The sequence below is a fragment of the Peromyscus maniculatus genome, chromosome 8, assembly GCF_049852395.1.
Source record: "Peromyscus maniculatus bairdii isolate BWxNUB_F1_BW_parent chromosome 8, HU_Pman_BW_mat_3.1, whole genome shotgun sequence".
NCBI classification, from domain to species: Eukaryota; Metazoa; Chordata; class Mammalia; order Rodentia; family Cricetidae; genus Peromyscus; species Peromyscus maniculatus.
In genome coordinates, this window is record NC_134859.1 from 103,828,826 (window position 1) to 103,849,237 (window position 20,412).

General features: G+C 46.2%; 2 protein-coding genes across 4 annotated transcripts in view; one reads left to right on the plus strand and one right to left on the minus strand.

The window, feature by feature from the left end:
- Acox1 (acyl-CoA oxidase 1) overlaps nt 1–5,602 on the minus strand; it is a 26,562-nt gene extending 20,960 nt beyond the window's left edge. For 2 of the 3 annotated variants that reach the window (XM_006993654.4, XM_076543773.1), the window contains exons 1-2: nt 5,348–5,602; nt 5,004–5,163 (exon numbers count right to left, since the gene is read on the minus strand). In XM_006993654.4, coding sequence (XP_006993716.1) covers nt 5,004–5,163; nt 5,348–5,456 — 269 coding nt within the window. In that variant the 5' untranslated portion in view covers nt 5,457–5,602. The remainder of the gene's footprint in view (nt 1–5,003; nt 5,164–5,347) is intronic. The other variant, XM_006993653.4, reaches the window with a different exon arrangement.
- On the plus strand, nt 5,597–20,362 carry Ten1 (TEN1 subunit of CST complex). The gene is made up of 4 exons (XM_006993652.4): nt 5,597–5,733; nt 11,188–11,325; nt 12,675–12,832; nt 19,967–20,362. Exons 2-4 carry the CDS (start codon nt 11,237–11,239, stop codon nt 20,134–20,136), a joined length of 417 nt encoding a protein of 138 aa, XP_006993714.2. The 5' UTR covers nt 5,597–5,733; nt 11,188–11,236; the 3' UTR covers nt 20,137–20,362.
- Nucleotides 20,363–20,412: the final 50 nt, after the last annotated feature.

Genomic DNA, 20,412 nt, shown 5'->3' on the forward strand with positions numbered 1-20,412 from the left:
AGCTTTGTCTAGCAAGTAGAGGGCACTATGGTCACTGCCCAGCAAAACAAATAAATCACTTCGTGTACGCTAGGAACAAATGCCCAAATGTCCATGGATAACTGACTAGCCAACGTGAATACATAGATGACAATAAAACCCCAATAATGAAGTGCCTTTTGTCTCTGATTTCTCTACCATCATAGTCATCAACTATTTTAAACTGGTGGAAGCTGGTGTGGCACATGCCTGTTACTTCAGCAAAACAGGAGGCTAAGGCAGGAGGATCCTGAGTTTGAAGATGCTGCAGAACAAGAAACAGATGGGAAACTGGAGAGAGGATATGAATGGAAAGGAAGTTAAGCACTAAAAGTCTGGTAAGACAAACGCTTAAGTCCTCCTCAGGGCAAAACTAGAGCAGCAGCCCACAAGCCTGCATCTCCCCAAAACCATTGGTATTACATACTTCCCATTTCTTTGAGCACAAGTGTGAGTATGTAAAGAGGAAACGAGGAATTTCTGAGAAATAAGGTGTAGTTGAGGAGCCAAAAATGGTGAATATATAATGCATCCACATTTCCCCGAGGGAACTAAAAAGCCTGAGAACTTTAGTAAAACACTCTGAAAACTGGAAAATGTAATTATAAAGACATTAACACAAAGCGGTTTTAGGAAATGAGAAGACTGGGTGTGACAGCATTATCCTATGAGGCTAGTACTCAGGCATCTAACTGAGAGTTCAAAGACAGCCTAGACCACATAGTGAGTTCCAGGCTAGCCAGGTCTACAACAGTGAGACCCTGCCATGAAGGCAGAAGAAATAAACAGGATATAAGAGTGCTATTTTTTTTTCTTAATTAAAATTCTTGTTGTTTCCCTTTCCCCAGACCACTAGAAATGTAACTGAGGAACAAGATCTGTAGCTGGGAGCAGTGGGACACACCTGAGAATCCAACATTCAGAGCCAAGGGGTGGGGGGGCGGGTGGGGGGGGTGTACAGAGAAGGAATGCCTGGGCTGTATGACCCTGTCCTACTCAAACCAAAATGAAGAATAAAATCTGAAACTTTGTATTTTAGTGATGGCTAATCCCTCCTGCAGATGCTTGTCAAGAAATGAGGCTTAATTAATTAATTATCAACTGAGCTGCACACCTTTACCAGCCTCAAGGGATCAGCTTCAAAAACCTAAAGAGTCTATAAAAAATCCAATTGACCCTTGTTGGAATTTCAAATTACTCTTAACCTTTTCCCTTCAGAGCAGAGGGTATAGTAAAAAGCACTCAACAAGCTGAGGCTAGAGAGCTTCCAAAGTCCAAGGCCAGTGTGGGCAACAGGGCAAGACCCTGTCTCTAAAGCAGGGAAAGGGGTCTCAGCAGTTTAGAGCACTGGCTACTCTTCCAGAGGACCTGGGTTCAATTTCCAGCACCCACATGGCAGCTCACAGCTGTCTGTAACTCCAGCTCCAGATCCCATACTGCTTTTGGTCTCCTCAGGCACCAGGCAGGCAAGTGGTATAGAGACATACATGCATGCAAAACACACATATACACCAAGTATCTTTTAATCAACTTTGTAAAAATAACAACACATTCTTTAAAAAGAAAGAAAAACATCAAACAAGACATAAAAGAGACTGTCTTAAACAGCAGCTGAGCAGTGGTAGCACAAGTCTTTAATCCAAGGACCTTGGGAGGCACAGGCAGATGGATCTCTGAGTTCCAGGCCAACCTGGTCTATACAGTGAGTTCCAGGACAGCCAGGACTACACAGAGAAACTCTGTCTTGAAAAACCAAAAAAGCGGGGTTTCGTACGTAGCAGAGCAGCTCCCTCGCTTCGATCTATTGAAAGTCAGCCCTCGACACAAGGGTTTGAAAAAAAAAAAAGAGAAAAATTAAAAAAAAAAAAAAACAAAAAAACAGAAAAACCAAAAAAGAAAGAACGAGTAACAAGTACCTAACAAAGAGCCCAGCAAATGCCCTACTCCTCAGAAGTCCTCCCAGTCAATTCTGGCACTCCTCCCTCATTTAGCTTACCTAGTGTATTTTACAATTAATGGTAAGTTGGGGGGGTGGTTTCCTAGTAATTTATTACTAGATGAAGCAGACTTACAACATAGTCTACCTGAATGCAAAAAAGCCAACTACAGCAAATAATAAGAAACTGGGCTACACAGAGAAACCATGTCTCGAAAAACAAAACAAACAAACAAAACAAAACATAAAACAAAAAACAAAAAAAGAAACTGGGCAAAAAGGAATAATGATAAGTTTTCTTGGTGGCACATAAAATTCTGACGTGAGTTACAGAGTTCAAGACACAGGTAGGACTATATGCCCACAGAAGGCCTAGCACACAGTCACTGCCAATACCAGCTCCCAGTCTCCTCCTCTAACTTAAATGGATCTCCTGACTCAGGGCATTAAAACTTATCATTAATATTTCACCTGAAAAGGAGGAACAGCCCACAGGAAGGACTCTGTTCCAGGCCTCTGTGACCTCACTTAAATTTGCCTGCACAATGTGCACTAACACCAGTTACGAAACATGCTGTATCATCTGCTTACAGAACAAACAGTGACCCTTCTCTCTTATGCTGCTTTGAGAAGGTATAAAATCTTAGCAAGTTTTAGGTTGTAAATCCAACTTAGTCCATTTTGTAACTCTTTCCTAGGATTTACTGTGCTTCAAAATCCCACGAGTTACAAACTTTAGAAACAAAAATGAATATTTGGAAGTTGGTGAGTATTCTGATTGGGGCTGCCAAACTAAACAGAAAAAAGTTTAAATGTAGCTCAGACCGTCTTCAGACTGGATAAACACAGAAGGATGACCTTGATCTGCCTCTACCCCCATGTGCTAGGATTACAGTACTCGTCATCACGCACCAAACAAGTATTTCTGACTAGTCAGATTGAGTGGAGTTCTGAGGAAGTCTTAAGGGGCAAAGCAAACTACTTCACTGTCACAGTAATGACCACATCAAGTCACACGTAGACACTGAATGTACTGTACCCACAGTGCAAAGGAAGAGGGAATAACCATTACCACATTAGGGCGGGACTTATAATCATTTATATTAGTTCTTGAAAACATATTCTTAATAAAATGTAACCTCTTTAAGCCAGGCAGGGTGGCTCGTACCTGTAACCCCAGCACTTAGGAGGCTGAGGCAGGAGGATTACTTGTTGGAGGCCAGCTTGGACTACAGAATGAGTTCCAGGCCAACCTATTTCAAAAAACAAAATGAAAACAAAACTGTCTGTTGTTGCTCAAGTACTGTAGATTTAATCTAGGGCATGGGGCACACCAGGCAAAAGTGAGCCATACTTCTGGTCCAAATTTTTATTTAATTTTTTAAAAGAATTATTTACATACATGAATGCTCTGTTTGCAAGTATGCCTGCAGGCCAGAAAAGGGCATCAAGTCTCATCATAGATGGCTGTGAGCCACCATGTAGGTGCTGGGAATTGAACTCGGGACCTCTGGAAAGCAGCCAGTGCTCTTAACTGCTGAGTCATCTCTCCAGCCCACTTTATTTCATTTTTATTTCTTTATCTGGCAATGCTAGGGATTGAACCTAGGGAATTGTGCATGCTAGGCAAGTGCTCTACTGTTGAGGTCTAGCTCCAGCCTCCCAATTTTACTTTTAATGATGAAAACACTGGAGTTCTTCTACACTGTAAAAACCCAGAAATAAGAAGCAGCAGAGACAGCTAGAATGCCCATTAAGGCTAGGGGGAGGGGGAATCTCTATGTATAACTGAAAAGCAAAGTGTAACAGAGTAAGTGAGAAAAGGACAGTTCCCCCAGCAACAGGATGAAGGCAGGTTTTACGCACAGGACATAATGAATGCTACAATACATTCAACAATGCTGGATTCTTAGAATGTGGTTCTCAGACTATCAGATTATTCATTCTGAGACCTGACATGTTGTTCTTTATCTACTCTAACTTTTCCTATTATTTTATACTCAAGATACACATTATATAAAAACAAAATAGGCTATTATTCCAAAAATTTTTTTTTTTTTTTTTTTTTTTTTTTTTTTTTTGGTTTTTCGAGACAGGGTTTCTCTGTGTAGCTTTGCGCCTTTCCTGGAACTCACTTGGTAGCCCAGGCTGGCCTCGAACTCACAAAGATCCGCCTGGCTCTGCCTCCCGAGTGCTGGGATTAAAGGCGTGCGCCACCACCGCCCGGCTTTATTATTCCAAAATATTTAAATGTCTGGTCTTGCACCTACATTTCAGGCAATCAGTAGGCCTCTTTTCCCTTGTCTTCAATGCTGACAATCAAACCTTGGGCCTTGTGAATACTAGGCAACCTGTGTCCTACTGAGCCACACCCCGGTACAGGAAGCTTTCTTACATTCTGCATTTAAATAAACCTAATTGGGATTTTTGGAACAATTTTTCTTATTACTATTTGTTTGATTATTCTTTTTTCTTTCTTTCTTTTTTCTTTTTTTTTCTGAGACAGGGTTTCTCTGTGTAGTCTTGGCTGTCCTGGAACTGGCTCTGTAGATCTGCCTGCAATTGCCCTCTGAGTGCTGTCTGGGATTAAGGGTGTGCACCACCACTGCCTGGGCTAAACAGAATTTTTTAAATTACATTTTAAATTGAGTTCTATTGTGTGTGAGGGTACACCACAGACTCCTCTAGTGGAGAGAGGTCAGAGGACAATCTCTGACTCTCTTTCTACAATGTGGTTCCTAGGAATTGAACTCAGATCATTGGGCTGGGTGGCAAGTTCCTTTATCCACTGAGCAGCCACCTCCGGAGCCCTTAACTTTAAAATAAAAAAAGATACAAAATTGAGCATATCCATTCATTATTTTCATTTTACAAATATGTCACACTATCCCACTAAAGGACTTAGATGTGATGTGGAAGTAATATTTTTCACACATAAAATGGATTCATGAAACGTTCAATTTGAGCCTTCAAACACATGAAAGATAACAAGGCCCCCCAGACTGCAGCTGTAGTCTGGGTTTGCACTACAGTGCAAAGGTACACCTACTTTTTGAACCACATGATTTCTTCGGGGTCTGAGATGCCAAATTCCCTCATCTTCTTCACCATGGTGGCACTCTTCTTAACAGCCACCTCGTAGCGTTGGCTGCGAGTGAGGAAGTTATAGTCTTCATGCTGGAAGTCTGGATCGTTCAGAATCAAGTTCTCTGCAAGGGAGTTAAATGACATCAAGAGAAACCGCATTCAACCTCCCGGAATCCCAGCGGATTAGAACGGAGGGCAGTACCCTCCTAAGTTGGGGGTCCCGGCTTCCCCTAAACTCCAGAGACCCCAAGTTCTCATTCACGGGGTCTTCCCCGTGAAGAGGGAGGCCTGGCCCTCCGGCCTCACCGATTTCTCGGCGGCGCCGGGTGTTCTCTGGACTGCCATCCAAGATGTGCGTGATCAGTTCCGGATTGAAGGTGGCGGCGGCCCGCTCCTTGCGCAGGTCGGGGTTCATGGTGGCGGCCAGTGTTGGTGGCGGCGGAGGTGGCGACAGAAGTGGCAGGCACCGAAGCGACGATCCTTGTCGGCAGCTGAAGCGCGGAGCCGGCCCTAAGAGCTGTGCCGAGGCGGCCCGAGGCCCCGCCCCGCCCGCTCCGGCACGCCCCGTCCCCGCCGCCGCTCCCCGCGTGACCGGCTGCGCTCCCAGACGCCGGGACCGCCCGCCGGACGGACGAATCCCCTGCTGCGAGCCAGGGGAGGTCCCTGAGCGGCTCCCCGCCAAGGAGACCAAGGTAGAAGGTCAAGAGACCGCGGGGGAGAGGGAAGGGGAGCGGGGCGATCGCGGGCGTCGCGTCTCCAGGTTCACGTGATCTCTCCGGGCGGAAAGGAGGGACTTTGACGCCCAGGAGACGCGCAACCGATTGGCCAGGGCCTTGAGGGGCGGGATTGCGCCTGCGCCGTGGGGCTCACCTAGGCTTTAGGGTCCTCTCCCTAAACTCTCCCGGCGGAGGAGAAGGGGAATGGGTGTCAAGGGCCTAGGGCGGGATGAGGAGGCTAGGAGAGGAAAGATGTTGGTTCTACTGGAACCCACCCAATTGGAGCCAAAGGGGACCGGGACAGAGGTCACGTCCGGGAGAAGGTTCATTACCGTCGGTTAAAAGTACTGGCGACTGACCTTAGAGTTACGGGCCTGGCCCTGCGAAGCCTCCCGGCTTATGCAGTGGACATGGATTTAAAGTGAGAGGGAACAGGAGGTGTTTCTCTACATTTTATAATCCAAGACATTTTCCTCCTAACCTGGCAGGACCTAGAAGTTTTGAAATCCAGACTTTGGTTTTCGTTATCATTATAATCGTCATCGAAGACGTAAATGTAACACATGCCTAAGAAGCTCCAGCGTACGATTTATAACAGAGTTCCTTTAAGCCTCAGAGATAGCCAGTTTTCACCAATTTGTTTTTTAGTTCTTATTCCTTTAAAAACTGCTAAATTGCCGAGCATGGTGGCGCGTGCCTTTAATCCCAACACTTGGGAGAGTTCAAGGCTATCCATCCTGGTCTACAAAGAGAGTTCCAGTACAGCCAGGGCTACACTGAGAAAAGAAACCCTGTCTCGAAAACAAAAAACAAAAAAAGTGCTAAGTAGTGGGCTGGAGATGCAGCTCAGTACAGTGCTTGTCTAGCATGCACGAAGCCCAAGATTTGATCCCAGGCACCACATACACTGGGCATGGTGGCACAGGTTTATAATCCCAAATTGAGATCTAAGGATCTGGAAGTTCATTGCATTCTCAGCTGCGTAGTTTGAGGGCAGCCTGGGCTGTGTGATGGGCTGTTTGAAAAAGTCTTTAAGTGCCAAGTAAAATGCACTTTCTTCATTTGCTTTAGCTGTCTTTTGACCTCACACCACAAGGGAGAACTAGTTTGTTACCTCTCTCTAACTTGCCCTTGTAACAACATATTTAAGACCCACTAATATTACCTCGAATGGGTAAAATGAATGATTTATCTTGAATACAAAATTTAAGGAAGCCCCCCCCCCAATTCAATATTTTAATGCAGTGTTTTTTTTCTTGGTGCAGGAGATGGACCTCTGAGCTACAGCCCCCAATTATTTATAAGTTCAAAAGAGAAAATAAGCAAAATACTAAAAATTGAAAGACTATAATATCATTATTGCCAATTGTACCTTTGCCTCAGGCTGCAATATGTCTGATCAAGGTTTGATCATGCTTTGTTACTGAGGCTGTTTTCAAAGACACTCCCCAGGCACTGATACATTATTTAGTTTGGTTATTGTGAATTGTATTCCTCTTATAAAAGCTTGTATCCCACATACAATCAGCACAAGCTATTGATGAGATAAAACAGAGGTTAAGGTTATTACTTAATGGGGTAAAGGGGAAACACTCCGTGGCAAACCTTTGGCAGAGTCTCAGAGAGGGGAAGATCTGCTCAAACTTAGTGACGACTGGAAGTTCAGCCTGGCCTGTTGGCACAGACCTGGAATCTCAGCTACTCAGGAGGCTGAGGCAGGAGGATCACAGGTTCAAGGTCAGCCTTGAACTGTTAATTTGGTTTAAAGCAGCTCCTTCAACTGTGGGTCTTAATTATAGTTGTGTAAGAATCACAGTCCATGTTGGGTGTGGTAGCGCACGCCTTTAATCCCAGCACTCAAGAGGCAGAGGCAGGTGGAACTCTATGAGTTCCAAGCCAATCAAAGCTACATAGTGAGACTCTGTCTCAAGACAACAACAGAAGAATCACAGTACAAAATTGGAAATGACAAGGTGAGGGGATTCAGGTAACCTCAGAGGGCAGACTGGCAGTCAATGTTGTAGCCATTCACCAGGGTGGACAGTCCAGGCACAGGGAGAAATGCAGATGAAGGCAGAATTCTGGCAGATTTACATTCACGGAGATAGTAAGGTATGGCTTTAGCTCAGTGCCTAGCAAGTGTGGGGTGGGTGGCTTTTATTTTCATCCTATTCATGGATCTAGTCATCCATTAATATTTAATAATGTCCCAGAAACTGGTAGATGAAAAGAACATAGTGTTATGACTTATTACGTGTGTGTGTGTGTGTGTGTGTGTGTGTGTGTGTGTGTGTGTGTGTGTGTTTTGGGGGGCACCCCTGAGGGTATCCCTCGAGTGTAGGGAAACATGCTGGGCAGATGCACGCCATGCGGGCATAGCAGAGGCAGCCAGTAATTCATAACCCAGACGCTGCATCCACATGGATAGTTTATTATAATAGAGAGATAAAGAGAAAGAGAGAGAAGAAGAGAGAGAGATATCGAGGGGGGGAAAGGGGAAGAAAGAGAGGAAAGGGAGGAGTTTTTCCTTAAAATGAGGATTTTATGTCAGGATGCAGGGCGGCACCAAGTGGGGGGATTTCAAGGGGGCAGATCAGAATATTAACACATAGTCATCAGAATCCCCGCCTCATGGGGATGATAATCTGGTGAGTAAAACAAGAAAACAGAGGGACCTGTTTGAAACCTGATTATTTAGTAAACTGCAATGAATGAAGTACGTTAATGAGGGGTGCAGAGTGAGCCGGCTATAGAGAATGCTATTGTAGAGGTAGAGGAGGAAGACGCCGCTATCAAAGAGATAGCTGAAAATATCTGAAGTAGAAGGGACCTGGAAGAGAAGAAACAGTTACGCAAGGTCTGGAAAAGAGAAACTTTTGGGCTGACAAGATGACTCAGTGGATAAAAGCTCTTGCCTTCTGAAGGTGCAAGCCTTCAGCAGACAAGGTCAATCCTCAGAATCCACATAAAGGTTTTGAAAGAGGAGAATTAACTCCATGAGGTTGTCTTCTGACCCCCACTGTGTGCTATGATATGCATATGCCTGCAATACACCGACAATAAATGCTATTTATGTTTAAAAAAAAAAAACAAAAAACAAAACAAAAACCAGGCTTGTCAGGAGTCAGAAGCAGGGAGGACTCTGTAAGTTCAAGGCCAGCCTGGTCTACTACATAATGTTGTGGGTTGCAGGCCAGCTAGAGCTACGTGGTTTTTGTCTTAAAACTAACTGAATAAAACCTGTTTGAGAATCAGGAAGAGCTCAACTATAGGCCGTGAGTTGATCATGAGCCAGGGGAAGGGGGAAGGGAAGAAAGGGTAAAGTTGGCCACTGCCCACCCCGGGTGGCACCATGGACCAACCTAAGGCTGAGTTCTGTTAGTTATAGTGAGAGGTTGCCCTTCATGCTGTTACGGGGTGCCCTGTGTCTGACCACCACGTGTGGATTTTCACTTTTGAACACTCAGGAATCTCAATAGGGGAATCAAGAAGCAATTCACCTTTCACCCAGGTTCCCTAGTTAACGTTTGTCTCGTCACCTGCAGGTCAGCTTTGTTTACTCACTTTCTCTTTCTAAGCTGTGTGAGGAAACTGTGGAAGTCCTCCATTGCTTGCAGATACTTAGGAATTTCCTAAAAATAAAAACATATGCAAGATGATTATGGTTAAGATAATTTAATGTTGACGCAACACTCTGTCTAATCTACATTCCTTTTTATGGCTTTACTGTTGTCCTTCACCAGATGTTTTACTCATCTGGAATCTAATCTAGCATCATAAGCGATACTGTGTTATCTGCAGGGGGCTGGTGAAATAGAATGCCACAGAGTGACTTAAATAACACACATTTACAGGCTCATCTCCGAAAGCAAGGAATCTGAGATCAGAATGTGCACAGAGCTTCATATAGCAGTGCATACTCTAAATGCCAGCAATTGGGAAGGTGGGCCAGGAGGAAGAGAGTGGGAAGCCAGCCAGAGCCACAGAATGGAACCCAGTTGTAAAATGTCCAAAGGCTGGAGAGACAGCTCAGCAGTTAAGAGCACTTGCTGCTCTTGCAGAGGACCTGAGTTCAGTTCCCACCACCCATGCCAGGTGGCTCCCAGCTGCCTGAAACTCTATTCCCAGGAGACTGATACTCTCTTCTAGCCCACAGGCATGCACACCTGCACATACACACAGAAGTAAAAATCTTTTTTAAAAAGGAAGATAAGGGCCGGGCGGTAGTGGCGCAGGTCTTTAGTCCCAGCACTCGGGAGGCAGAGGCAGGCGGATCTCTGTGAATTTGAGGCCAGCCTGGTCTACAGAGTGAGTTCCAGGACAGGCTCCAAAGCTACACAGAGAAACCCTGTCTCAAAAAACCAAATAAATAAATAAATAAGAATAAAAATGAAGATAAGGGCCTAGAGAGATAGCTCAGTGGTTAAGAACTTTTACTGTTCTTGAAGGGAGCCCAGGTTCCCAGCACTCACGTGGCAGCTCACAGACATCTGTAACTCTAGAGACACTGGGCACACAAGTGGCACGCAGACATACATGCCAGTAAGACACCCACACCCACTTAAAAACACAATTTTAAAAAGGAGTTCTGGGATGGATTACTTCCAGTTTCTGCAGTACTGGGGATCCAACCCACACTAGGCAGAGCTCTACCAGCCGAGCTACATCCCAGCTCCAAGTTGCAGCCAGGACTTGTTGGGATTAAAGGCACAAGTGGCCGAGGTTACCAGCTTGTAGCCAGTGTTGGATTAGAATGAGTCAGGCTCCTCTGTTTTTGTGTTATCTATAGCTATTCTCAAATGGCAGGGGCTGGAGAGATGGCTCAGCAGTTAAGAGCTCTGGCTGTTCTCTCAGAGGACCTGGGTTGGATGTCCAGCACCCACACGGTAGCTGACAAATGTCAGCAGATCCTTTACCCTCTTCCAGCTTTCTAATATTCAGTGGACAGACATACTCGCAGGCAAAACACTCGCACACATAAAATAAAAATGAGATGGCTGATATAAGCGGCAATAGAGACCTCCATCCCATAAAGATGGAATACATGTGCATCTTTTTTGGGGGGGCGGGTGTTTCAAGACAGGGTTTCTCTATGTATCCCTGCTGTCCTGGAACTCATTATATAGACCAGGCTGGCCTCAAACTCAGAGATTCACCTGCCTCTGCATCAGAGTACTGACTAATATGTGTTTCTTTACAGACCCCTGCCTATGAAATTGATGGAGAATGGAGACTGCAGTGGGAACAATACTTCCCCTGTAGCTTTTATTTATGCATAATGTATATGTGTGTCAGTGTGTGATGTGATGCAGGCTTGTGTATTAACATGTGAGCTCATAACATATCAAAGACGTCACAACCCTTCCTGCTGGAGCTAGTCTTCCGGATGTGGCTGGTCTCTCATGTCTTATGGTTGGCTTGGTTTATCAGGAATCTTCAAAACTCCATCCTAAAACTATTTGGTTCCTGGTGCCATTCAATGCTGCCCAAACCTGGTATCTATTACTTCCCCTGGGAAGTCAGTGATGGCCAAGTTCCTGATGGAAGCACACTGCGAACATTTGGCAGGTAAGAATGGTCATCCCTTCAAATAATCTCAATTAAAATGGTTTTAATATAATTTTGCCTAATTATAAACACACACACACACACACATATACACACATATGACAGGGTCTCACTGTGTAGTCCAGGCTGACCTGGAATGAGCCATGTAGACCAGGCTGACCTTAAACTCACAGAAATCTGCCTGCCTCTGCTTCCTGAGTGCTGGGATTAAAGACATGCACCACCACCACCTGGCTGTATTATTTTTGTTTGTTTGTTTTTTTTTGTTTTTTTTTTTCCGAGACAAGGTTTCTCTGTGTAGCTTTGCGCCTTTCCTGGAACTTGCTTTGGAGACCAGGCTGGCCTCGAACTCACAGAGATCCGCCTGCCTCTGCCTCCGGAGTGCTGGGATTAAAGGTGTGCGCCACCACTGCCCGGCAGGTATTATTTGTTTTAATACAAATAACCCACAGAGGGGCTGGAGAGATGGCTCAGCAGTTAAGAGCACTGACTGTTCTTCCAGAGGACCTGGGTTCAATTCCCAGCACCCATGTGGCAGCTCACAACTGTCTGTAAATCTACTTCCAGAGGATCTGACACCTTCACACCACATGCACATAAAATAAAGAAATAAATAATTTAAAAAACAAAAAACAAATAACCCACAGAGAGTAAAGAAAGCAGAAATTACATGTGGTATCATTGTCCAGACAACCATTAATAAACTTTGTGACTACTCTATACTTTCTCATATGTATATATGTGAGTGATCATCTGGGTGGAGGTGGATACACACTTAACATACATACATACATGCATACATGCATACATACATACTATGTTAGTTGTATATTGTTAATCCACAGATCACCTGAAAGTAAAGTGACACCAAGCATAGTAACACACACCTGTCATCCTAGCTTGGGAGGCTGGTACAGGAGGGTCTCAGGTTCAAGGTCGGCTTGGGCAGCTTGGCAATGTTCTGTCTCAAAAAAGAACGAAAGAAGCTGGGCATGGTGGCTCATGCCTTTAATGTTAGCCCTTGGAAGCAGAGGCAGGTGGATTTCTGTGAGTTCAGGATCAGCCTGGTCTATGTATTGAGTTCCAGATCAGCCAGGGATACATAGTGAGACCTTGTCTCAAAATAAAAAATGGACAAAATTCAAAGCAAGAGTAAGAAAATTGAAAGGCAGTTGCCTCCCATCCATAAGGGAAGTGGGAAGCACTTGGTCTGGTCCGTGGCTTATATTTTATTTTTGGATGCGATTGAGGGCAATCATGGACTTCCAGGTAGTTGCTGGCCTCCTCTATGGAGCTTGGTGGTAGGCTTGTTGGTGAGTGGAAATGTTCATACATCCTCTGCCCTCCAGGTTGTGCCTCTACGACATGGCACGCTCCCTTGTGACCCTGACGGCACAGCACAAATCCGATCAGTGTCAGCTGCATGTCTGCACCAAGCTGGTGGAGCCTTTTGAACCTCACGTGGACTTCCTGTACATGGTTCTTGGGGAGCTGGAGCATGATGAGGGTAAGCTGTGCTCCCCCACACCTGCTTCACTGTCTCTTGAGCTGGGGCGTCTTTGTCTTTTATGTAATCAAGAATGCACTGGGCCTGGGACACCCACTTTTAATCCCAGCACTCAGGAGGCAGAGGCAGGAGGATCTCTATGAGTTCGAGGCCAGCCTGGGCTACCAAGTGAGTTCCAGGACAGCCAGGGCAAAAGAGAGAAACCCTGTCTCAAACAAAAACAAAAAATAAAACAAAAGAATCAGGGAAATGTGGGGGTGGGGCTATAGCTCAGTTGGTAAAGTGCGTACTGTACACATGTGAGGACCTGCGTTCACATTCCCAGAACACGATGACACTCGATAGGTGTCTGGTTCCATGGTCCTACAGGGAGGTAGGGAGCAGACACCAGACTGGTATACACGTGCTGAGCAAGGGACCCTGCCTCAAACAAGATGGAGGCGAGGACTGACTCCAGAGGTTGTCCTCTGATGTCTACACATGTGCCATGGCGTACACAAGCCAACACAGAGAACTGAAAAAAAGTCTGGGCAGTGGTGGCGCACGCCTTTAATTCCAGCACTCAGGAGGCAGAGGCAAATGGATCCTTGTGAGTTGGAGGCCAGCCTGGTCTACAGAGTGAGTTCCAGGACAGCCAGGACTGTTACACAGAGAAACCTTGTCTTGAAAAACCAAAAATGAAAAAAAAGGAGGAATGGGTTGGCCTGTCCTATGATCTACTGGTGTCACTGTTGCTTACAGATCAGCCCCTGAGGTCAAGGACTCTTAGGAGGCAGGTGTGACTGGACTCTGATAGACCAGCCATGTGGTGCCATGTCAGAAAAGGGATGGGAAGTGACAAAAGAGAAGTCAGGTTTCTGAGGGTCTGTGTGTGATGATGTGATTTGCCAGATCTTTCAAATGTGCCCACCAGCCCTTAATCTGTGTCTTATGGCTCCTTCACTAAAACCAAAGCTCAAGAGAAGGCGGGGCTGTAATAACAGGCCGGGCAGTCAAGGTAAGAGAAAGAAAATGCAAAAGGAGGAATAGAAACAGTCTGGAACAACAGTCTTCCTGCATGAAGAATCGAAGACAAGGAGGGAGTATGGCCAAGTGGGAGATGCCCAGCATGCATCAGTCCTGGGTCCCAGCAGCAGCTGAAAAAAAACAAAAACAAGAGTTGAGCAGGCTGAGCTCCCGGTCATGGAGAGGGGCATGACTGACTTTTCTCTCCTGGGGTGGAGATGCTTATCAGCGACATTCTGGGGTGTGTGTGTGTGTGTGTGTGTGTGTGTGTGTGTGTGTGTGTGTGTGTGTGTGTGTGTGTGCTGCATTTATATCCTCATTTTCAGGTAGCGTTTGCTTCCCTAACCCTGTTATCAAAGGAATGTGTGCTCACTGTAGAGCATTTAAAGAGTAAAAGGAAACAGGGAAGGGGCTGAGGATGGAGCTCAGTGGCGGAGCACTTGCCTGCCTGCCGTGCGTGCGTGTGTGCGTGCGCGAGTAAGGCTCTGCTTAGTCACCAACAGTGCAGAGAAGGAAGGAGGGGAGAAAGAAAGAAACAGGAAAAGGTCACTGTTGACCCTACCCAGAGACAGGAACTGTCACTAACCTTGCACGTTGCCCCTCCGCTACTTTCCACTTTTGTATTATTAGAAAAAAAAGTCTCCTTACATTGTCCTGTCTGGTTCCACCCTGAGTTCAACTGATTCTTTTGCCTCAGCCTTCTGGGTGATCGGCTCTGCAACCAAATCTGGTAGTTCACAACTGTCTGTAACTTCAACTCCTCTTCTGGACTGTGCAGTTGCTTCACCCACATTCATTCACAGACACACACACACACACACACACACACACACACACACAGACACACACACACTTAAAAATAAAATCTTATAAAAATTCATGGTGGGTTATAACCTATAATTAAATACATTAATTAAATAGGGAAATTAATTAGTTTAAAAATAGAAATTAATTAAATGGTTGATTTTAATTATATTGGGTTTTTTTTGTTTGTTTGTTTTTTGTTTTTGTTTTTCAAGACAGGGTTTCTCTGTGTAACAGCCCTGGCTGTCCTGGAACTCACTTTGTAGACCAGGCTGGTCTTGAACTCACAGAAATCTGCCTACCTCTGCCTCCCGAGTGCTGTATTGGATTTAATAAAAGTTCATCTCACTCAGATTTAAGCTTTGAAGGTCAAAGTTCCTGTCCTCAAAATTGATTTGGAACAGATGTGAAAGGCGGCACAAAGGGCCTTTTATCTTTAAAGAAAAGACAATTTCATGATTGTGTGTGTGCACACTCACTTTTGCCTCAGCATGCGTAAATGTGCTGGTATGGTGCTCCTTAAGGCCAACTCTCCAGCTCCTGTTTGATTTTTTTTTCCTTATAACTTTTTCTGCATTTTTCTGAGTATTTCATACATGCCACTCTGATCTTGAGTGAGGAGGTATTTCATACATGCCACTCTGATCTTGAGTGGGGAGTTAAAGAACAAGCAGTGGGTGGAGCCCTGTGTAGGCTGAGTGTGGCCATGTCTGTCCTGACCTCTCACCTGGGCAGAGGGTATACTGTGCGGGTGCTTTCAACCTTCCTGGGCATGGCCTTAAGTCCTGTCTGGGTGCAAAGGTCCATCAAACATGTGTTGTGCCCTGTGTCCAGGTTGAAAGTCCTGAGGACGAAGGAGAGGTTAGTTAGAGGAGCTTTTCTAACGTCTCCTGTAGAGCCAGCCACAAGACTAGTGTGAGACAGCGCCAGCTGTGAGGTGAACGCCTAAGACATGACAGCTCCTGGTGCCGCCCACGGGCCTGAGGGGCTCTGTCTGGACATGAGGTGCTTCTGACCACCTTCCCCAGTCCGAGGGTTCCGGCTTTGTAATTAGCAATAATCACACTTTGTATAAGCCCCGCTGGCTGTAAGAACTGCCACTTCACAAATCTCATTTCTGCTCTTTTCAAAACTACTGTAAAAAGTTGAATTGGCTCATGGTGAGTGTATAAGCATATTATGGGGACAAGGTGACATTTTAGTACTTGTCCGTGATAGATAATAGATAATGAATGGCCACATACAACAATTGGCATCTCTGTAGTCATTTCGTATGTGTGTGTGTATGGTGTGTGTGTGTGTGTGTGTGTGTGTGTGTGTGTGTGTGTGTTAGGAATACTAAAAAATCCTCTCTAGCTGTTTTGAAATATTCAAGTAGTTGGCAACAAGTGGACCTGGTGGTGCAGGACTGTAATCCTAGCTACCTAGGAAGTTCAAGGCCTGCCAGGGATGCAGCGTGAGTTCAAGACCAGCCTGGGCATCTTGGCAAGGCCATGCCTCCAAAAGTTAAAAACAGAAAAGAAAAAAAAAGCTGGGAAGGGGGCACACAGTTCAGTGGTGAGAACACAAAGTGGGAGGAGCTTCTCTAAGAGAGACAAGGGCCATGAGGAAGCGGTTACATGTTTGGTAACCACCTGAATAACTGTCACAGAGCCTGAGGCCAGGCTGACCAGGACACAGGAAAGGGTTTCTAGGCAGATGGAGGGAAGCTGCACAGAGAGAGAAGATTTGAAGTCCTTGTGTTATAGGAATCCATGCAGAGGTCTGTGGTCTTCCTCCACCCATCTGTGGGTGTGACCAGGGAGGGTAGAGGCTGGAGTTCATCGGGCAGGAAGCTTGAAAGGCAAAGGCTGATCCCTACAGTACCAGGAAAATGACTGGAAGGTACTTAGGGCCAGGCGAGGGGACAGAGAATGTGAGAGGAAATCCAGGAGTCCCGGGAGCGTGTCGGGGCTGAAGTGGGCTGCGGGGGGAGGAAAAGGGCAGGGACGTAGTTGAGAACAGTGTTTCTACAGCAGAGGTGGAGGATCCAGGGCAACCGGTCCAAGGTGCAGGGTGGGTGTGGGAGGTAGAACTGGGGCAGAGGTGAACGGTGGTGTAACTGGTTACCAGTGGGAAGGAGGAGACGGGGTGCAGTTTGAAACCTGAGCAGCGGGGAACTCTGGACTCAACCTCCCAGCTCAGTGGGCAGTGTGGGAAGACCCGCTCGTCTGGATGATCCAGGTTCTAGCCAAGTCCCAAAGCAAAGCTGGGAGCGTCCTAAAGACTCTGGAAGAGAGAGACAATCTCCCAGAGGGTGTAAAAGGAAGGTGACAGCAGTGTGTGAGGTGGGATGAGGACATGGTGGGGTTTGGGGTGACAGGTCAAGGACAAGCCCTGATGTAGTCAAGGGACCACCATTAAGGGGTACACACGGCAGCTAGTGCTCTCCACACAGCAGGGCAGCGATGGTACTTGGCAGTTGTGTGTGCTAACAGGGGCCTCCTGCGGGCCAGGCAAGTGGTTATGTTTCTGCTGTCTTAGATGGTCTCTCTTCTGCACTAGACTGGCCGTGTATTGGAGGATGACCTTGACCTCCTGAGTGCTGGTATTCCAAGTGTGTGCCACCATGTCCATTTCATGTGGTGCTGGGGCTCAGACCCTAGGCTGAGTGGGTTCTAGGCAAGGACCATACCAGCTGACCACTTCCCCAGCCCTTTCCTCTCTTTTGAAGATTTATTTTATTTTTAATTGTGTGTGTGTGTCTTTCTGTCTGTATATAGGTATGTGCACATATATGCAGGTACCTATAGAAACCAGAGGCCTTGGATTGCCCTGGGGCTGGACTGAAATGGTTGTGAGCAATGGCTGGGAACTGAACTCAGGTCCTCTGCAGGAGCAGTTTGTGCTCTTGACCGCTGACCTGTCTCCCAGTCCCTCCTTTTTTTTTTTTTTTTTCCAATGTACGTTTTTGGCATGCTAAAGGTCAAACTCAGGGCTGCATACACTAGACAAGTATTTCATTTGTTGTTTGAGATGAGGTTTCCAGTCAGCCACACCTTTCCAAGAGCTAGGAGTCTAGGCAAGCCCCAACATGCCCAGTTCTCCTCACACCTCTTCCAGTTAGAACTGAGGGCATGGGCAGATGTCCCCAATGATGTGTGTCCACGACCGTATTATTCCTTCCATCCACCTGTTCTGTGGGTCACTTACTCTGTTACACGCAGTGAAGTGTTGCCCAACTAAGACTATTGAACTTAAAAATGAAAGTAATGGAGCAGGAGAGCTGGTCCAACAGTTGAGAGTGTTTGCTGCTCTTCCAGAGGATCCAAACCTGGTTCCCAGCACCCACATATCTGTGAGTTCAAGGCCAGCCTAGTCTACAGAGCAAGATCCAGGACAGGCACCAAAACTACACAGAGAAACCTTATTTCAAAATACCAGAAAAAAAACCAAACCAAACCAAAAGACCCAGAGCCAGATATCAGGGTGAAAGCTGAAAGATCAGAGAAGCAGAGCAGCCAGCCTCTAGTTCTTCCCTCTACGAAATCCTCAGCCTTGTATACCTTTCTCTGCCCTGCCATCTATCTTCCTGGGATTAAAGGCGTGTGTGCTTCCCAAGCAAAGGCATGAGATCTCAAGTGCTAGGATTAAAGGTGTGTGCCACCACTGCCTGACCTCTGTGTCTAATCTAGTGGTTCTGTCCTCTGATCCTCAGGCAAGGTATTAGGGTACACAATATATCACCACATGTAGATATCCCCTGGCCAGAGGCCTGAGTGGTAATAACCGGCAGCCAACACCCATTCATAGGTGCAGATGGGGCCACACACTGAGGCCTCTGTGAGTAACGTCATCTCTGCCACTCGGCACCCAGAAAATGAGGCTCAAACAAGTTCATTTTTCACAAGCAACCTATGCAGGTGGTTGAAACTAGACAGCTTGATGGTGAGTTCTGCCCCCAGACTATCTTCAATAGGTAAATGGCCTAGACTAGAAAGGTCAGGCTAGACTTCACCCAGAAAGCTGTTATCCTAAATGCATCAAAAATAGATGGAGTAATTGAGCTATTCATTGAAGTTCCTGGGAAACAGTGAGAACTCCAGGGGAAGTTCTTTCCAAGCCAGCCATGGTGACATGTCCCTGTCATCCCAGAACTTGGGAGGTAGATGTAGGGGATCATGGGTTGAGGGTCATCTTAGGATAGATAGCAAATTCCAGGACAGCCTGAACTATACTAACCCCGTCGAAAAGCAAGTCGGGGCTGGAGAGATGACTCACTGCCTGGGTTCCATTCCCAACACTCACATGGTGGATCAGAACCATCCATAACTCCGGTTCCAGAGGATCTGATGCCCTCTTCTGTCCTCTGGGGGCACCAGGAACACACATGGTACAATTACCTGCATGCAGGCAAAACATCCATGCACATAAAATAAATCTGAACATAAATAAGTAAATATAGGGGCCAGAGAGATAGCTCGATGGTTAAGAGCATTTGGTGCTCTTACAGAGGACATGGGTTCGGTTCCCAGCACCCACACAGTGGCTCACACCACCTGAAACTCCAATTTCAGTGTTCCAATACCCTCTTCTGCCCTCTGAGGGTACTGCAAGCCCACTGTGCACCTACATACATGTAGGCAAACACTAATCCACATAAAATAAACATATTTTTTTTCTTTTGAGACAGGGTTTCCCTGTGTAATCTTGACTGTCCTGGGACTGGGACCAGGCTCGCCTACAGAATTTACACCACCTGCCTCTGCCTCCTGAGTGCTGGGATTAAAGATGTGTGCCACCACTACCTGGCAAAAAAATAAATAAATAAATAAATATTTTTAAAGTAAAAAAAGCTAAACGCCTGTTGTGGACATCCCAATGTCTTTCCTGTTTGCTATTATAGGAACACTGGCATTATATATTAGGTCACCACTACATCTGCCAGCAGGTCCCCAACCCCGTTTCCAGGGTAGGGTGACTTCCCCCTATAAGGCCAACCTTGCTTGGAGCTCAGTCCCTTGGATTTTATCTATCAATATGGTTTCTCTTCACTCCAATTCCCAATGCCACTGGTCCTAGGGTGCCAAGGAAGGTGTTCCCTTAGAGCAGACAGTGTTTCCTCAACGCTGGACTTTTGGAAGGCAAAGGAATTAATGGCAGAGTTGGAATGTGGAGGTTCAATTCCTGCTTCCTGACTTACATGGTGAGCCCACAGTTCTGGGTATCCTGGAGACAAAGTTGCCAGCTTTCTTAATGCCTCAGGAATGAATACCAGGAAGCATCGGTAGAGTCTCACAGACCCTTGAGGAAGTCACTGCTAACGCCTCGGTGTCTGTCTTTCAGATGGAGGTTCTGTGGTGAAGGCCCGACTGCTCACCTGTGTGGAGGGGATGGATCTGTCTTTGTTAGAAAAAGCCATCTTGGAGCAGAGGCTGTACCTGCAAAAGAAGCAGCAGCCAATAGGAGACACCAACACCTTGCCACCCCCTCCACCTGCTCCTCATTCCCAGTGACAGCCTTCATCTGGAACCAGAGAGCAGAAAGCAGCGGCAGGGGTCGGGGTACCCCTTTCCTGGACTGTAGACTGACCTGTAAATGAACTCCCACCCAAGCCGGCCATGGTGGCCCATGCCTGTAATCCCAGAGCTAGGGAGGCAGAGTCAAGAGGATCCGAGTTTAAGGCCAATCTGAGCTACATGAGACCCTCCCTCTAAAATAAATAAAATATATATAAATAAATATCTATATCTATATATCTATATATCTGATACCCCACCCCAGGGCCCTGG